This window comes from Centruroides sculpturatus, unplaced genomic scaffold (assembly GCF_000671375.1).
Source record: "Centruroides sculpturatus isolate CEXI.00-Female unplaced genomic scaffold, Cexi_2.0 scaffold499, whole genome shotgun sequence".
In the NCBI taxonomy this organism is placed as follows: Eukaryota; Metazoa; Arthropoda; class Arachnida; order Scorpiones; family Buthidae; genus Centruroides; species Centruroides sculpturatus.
The window spans coordinates 298,502-302,864 of record NW_019384801.1 but is presented as its reverse complement, the minus strand read 5'-3'; the positions used below and the strand labels follow the sequence as shown (position 1 = coordinate 302,864).

Genomic DNA, 4,363 nt, shown 5'->3' with positions numbered 1-4,363 from the left:
AAAAAATATAATGACAATACTAATTATATATTAACTGTTATTGATATATTTAGTAAATACGCTTGGGCTATTCCAATTAAAAAGAAAACGGGTGAAGAAATATCTAAAGCATTTGCTAAAATATTTAAGGAAAGATCGCCACAAAAGCTACAAACAGATAAGGGGAGTGAATTTATTAATAAAGTGACACAACAGTTGTTAATATTCATTGGTTTACTACAGAAAATATAGAAATAAAATGCTCAGTAGTCGAAAGATTTAATAGAACTCTAAAGACGAAAATGTGGAAATATTTTACTGCTAACAACACTAAAAAATGGATAGACGTTTTAGATAAATTAATTAAAAANAATATTCATTGGTTTACTACAGAAAATATAGAAATAAAATGCTCAGTAGTCGAAAGATTTAATAGAACTCTAAAGACGAAAATGTGGAAATATTTTACTGCTAACAACACTAAAAAATGGATAGACGTTTTAGATAAATTAATTAAAAATTATAATAACTCTTATCATAGATCAATAAAAATGACTCCTGTACAAGCAAGTATAAAAGATATGGAGAGATATATGTCATTTACTAAGAAAATTGGAAAAATGAAACTTAGGCTTATAGATTCATTTAGATTTATGGCTAGTAGTATTGATAGACTCTCCAGTAATTTGAAAAAAGAACAGTTTAGAGAAACATCTAAGTTTTTCCCTAATCATTTATTAGATTTAGTTATAAGAAAAGGTGTTTATCCTTATGACTATATGGATTCGTGGGAGAAATGTGAAATGGATAAACTTCCTCCTAAACAAGAATTCTATAGTATATTAAATGAATGTGGTATAACAGATAAAGATTATGAACATGCACAAAACGTATGGGAAGCATTTAAGATTAAGAATATGGGGAAATATTCAGATCTATATGTGAAAACAGATGTTTTAATACTAGCAGATATCTTTGAGAATTTTAGAGATGTATGCTTGAAAACTTATAAATTAGACCCAGCATGGTATTATACAGCACCTAGATTATCATGGGAAGCAATGTTGAAGATGACAGGTTTAAAATTACAGTTGATAGATAATTATGATATGATTTTAATGATAGAAAAAGGGATAAGAGGTGGAATCTCCCAATGTTTTAAGAGGTATGGAAAGGCGAATAACAAGTATATGGAAGATTATGATGAAAACAAGGAATCTAATTATTTGGTGTATCTAGATGCTAATAACTTGTATGGATGGGCCATGAGTCAATATTTACCATATGGGGGATTTGGATGGCGTGAGGAAAATAATATTGATTTCTTCTTGAATACTCCTGATAACAATGTAAAAGGATATATATTAGAAGTTGATCTGGAATATCCAAAAGAATTACATGATTATCATTCTGATCTCCCTTTAGCTCCAGAGAACAGAATACCAGATGGATCAAAACAATCTAAATTATTAACCACTTTATATGAAAAAGAGAAATATGTGCTTCATTATAGAAATCTTAAACAATATTTTAAAATGGGGATGAAACTTAAAAAGATACATAGAGTATTAGAATTCAAGCAATCAGATTGGTTAAAGAAATACATAGATCTGAATACAGAAATGAGAACTAAAGCAACTTATGATTTCGAAAAGGACTTTTTAAAACTAATGAATAACTATGTGTTTGGAAAGACAATGGAAAATATAAGAAATCGTGTTGACATAAGATTATGTTGTGACCCAAAAAAAGTAGAAAAATTAATCGCAAAGCCTAACTTTAAACGTCGAACCATATTTACCGAAAGCCTATGTGCTATTCACATGTATAAGACAAAAATAGTCTTTAATAAACCCATCTATGTGGGAATGAGTATATTAGATCTTTCGAAGCATTTGATGTATGATTTTCATTATAATGTGATGAAATCTGATTATCCTGAGAATAATCAATTTGGTATACCGAGAGTTAATAAGAAGGTGTTAGGTAAAATGAAAGATGAAAATAATGGAAAAATAATGAGAGAATTTGTTGGTTTAAGAGCAAAAATGTATGCCTTAAAAGTAGAAGATCAGGTTACAAAGAATTCAAAAGGAGTAANGAGAATAATCAATATGGTATACCGAGAGTTAATAAGAAGGTGTTAGGTAAAATGAAAGATGAAAATAATGGAAAAATAATGAGAGAATTTGTTGGTTTAAGAGCAAAAATGTATGCCTTAAAAGTAGAAGATCAGGTTACAAAGAATTCAAAAGGAGTAAAGAAATGTGTTGTTAAAAATAAGATATCATTTGATGATCATAAAAACTGTTTATTTAATAAAACAGAACATTCTAGAACAATGAATCTAATTAGAAGCAAGAAACATGAACCTCATTCAATAGAAGTTAACAAGAAGGTTTTATCACCACATGATGATAAGAGATATATATTAGAGGATGGAATTAACACATTAGCATTAGGTCATTATAAAATAAAAAGTGATTATTTCTTTTCTTATATAAACGGACTCTAGAATAAAGAGGGCTATCAATTGGAATAATTTTTCAAAACGAGAGAATTTATCAGAAGATTTAATAAGAGAATTTAAAGATGAAGTTAACTGGGATTTGATTTCTATACTGTATATCAAAAATTATCAGAACATTTTATAAGAAAATTTATAGATAGAGTTAATTGGGATTTAATATCTTTTAATCAAAAATTGTCTGAAATTTTTATTATTGAATTTAAAGATAGAGTAAACTGGAAAAAAATATCAGAACATCAAACCCTCTCAGAAAATTTTATAAAACAATATAATGAAAAGGTTGATTGGAAACTCATCTCTACACATCAAAGATTATCTTCTGAATTTATTGAAGAGTATAAAAATAAAGTGGATTGGGATGCTATATCTCAATATCAAATATTAGATAATGAGATCATTAGGAAATATGCTCTAAAATTAAATTTCAAATTAATTTTAAGATATCAAACCATATCGGAACAATTACTCGAAGACTTACATCGTTTAAAAGTATTAGACGGGAAAATAGTTGTTAAATATCAAGAATTATCCGAAGATTTTATTATAAAACATAAAAATAAAATTAATTGGTGTGATGTTATTTTGAATAAAAAGTTCTCCGACAAATATGTTGAAAATAATTATAAAAATATAGTTATTTCTTTGTTGGCAAGAATTTGTAATAAATAATCCTATATAAATGGAGATTGATATTAGTAATCTAGAATTGGTATTAATTCAATACGGTGGGAGAGAAAGGTTTTATTATATTTGGAAAATGAAAGAGGGTATTTACATATCTTTGATTATGTTGATACTCCTAATGGTAGATTTTTATGTACATCATAAGGTAAATTTATGTATATTGATACACAGTTTCCTATATTGAATAAATTTTTTCCAATATAAATGGAAACAAAGAAGAAACTAAACAATATTGGTAAACTTCAAAATATTCCAATAAAGAAATTAAACGAGTTGGAAATTGATTATGAATATCCTATTGATTATATTAAAACAATATGGACTCGTTTTGGCGATATAAAAAAATAGTAGTTCTTGGGGGTGAAGAATTTCAAGTTTTTCTACCTGATCGATTTAATAAAAAATTAAGGGATGAAGATTTAGACATGATGAGTAATTTTAAATTTGTTTACAGAGGTATGAAAAATTGTGGGAAAATGTATAAAGCTCATATTATTGAGTTTGTTTAACTTTCTTTATATTTGCTTTTCTTTAAATACATCAACGAGATTGTGGAAATAAGTATAAAGCTTATATTATTAACTTTTTTTATATTTGCTTTTCTTAAACTGGAAATCACTAGATTTCATCGGTGTGATTAAATTTAGTGAATTTTGTAAAAAAATCAATGAGATTTTCAACAGTTTTTAAATTTAGTTAATTTTTACTATTGATTTTATGATTTTTACTATTGATTTTGATTAAATTTATTTAATTTTAAAAATCTTAAATTTTTGGGGCAGAACATACATTTGTCCACTACTCCACACACAAACACCATTCATGTGCGATGTGTAGTTTTGGCTGCAGAGTGACGTATAAGCACAAACACGTCCATTTATATATATATATATGTTACAGTCAAAACCCGATTTTAGTTAGAACGCGTTTTAACTAGTTGAAACTAGTTTATACTGAATGTCTTTGTTAAAACCCGTTTTGTCTAGTTAAAACTAGTTTTAACTCAAATTCATTTTTGACTAGCAGTAAATTCTAGTTTTACTATTTTGACTAGCAGTAAATTAATTAGACAAAACTGGTTTTGTCTAATTAATTTACTGCTGTACATGATTTGATTTTAGATAAAACTAGTTTTAACTTTTAACATTAGTTAAAACTAATTTTAGCTAC

At 26.6% G+C, this 4,363-nt stretch overlaps 1 protein-coding gene and 1 pseudogene across 1 annotated transcript; one reads left to right on the top strand and one right to left on the bottom strand.

Moving 5' to 3' along the window:
- Positions 1-281: 281 nt before the first annotated feature.
- LOC111629534 lies at positions 282-2,126 on the top strand. Its single transcript, XM_023373452.1, has one exon. It carries the CDS (start codon positions 282-284, stop codon positions 2,124-2,126), a length of 1,845 nt encoding a protein of 614 aa, XP_023229220.1.
- Positions 2,127-2,906: 780 nt separating this feature from the next.
- LOC111629533 overlaps positions 2,907-4,363 on the bottom strand; it is a 23,401-nt pseudogene continuing 21,944 nt past the window's right edge.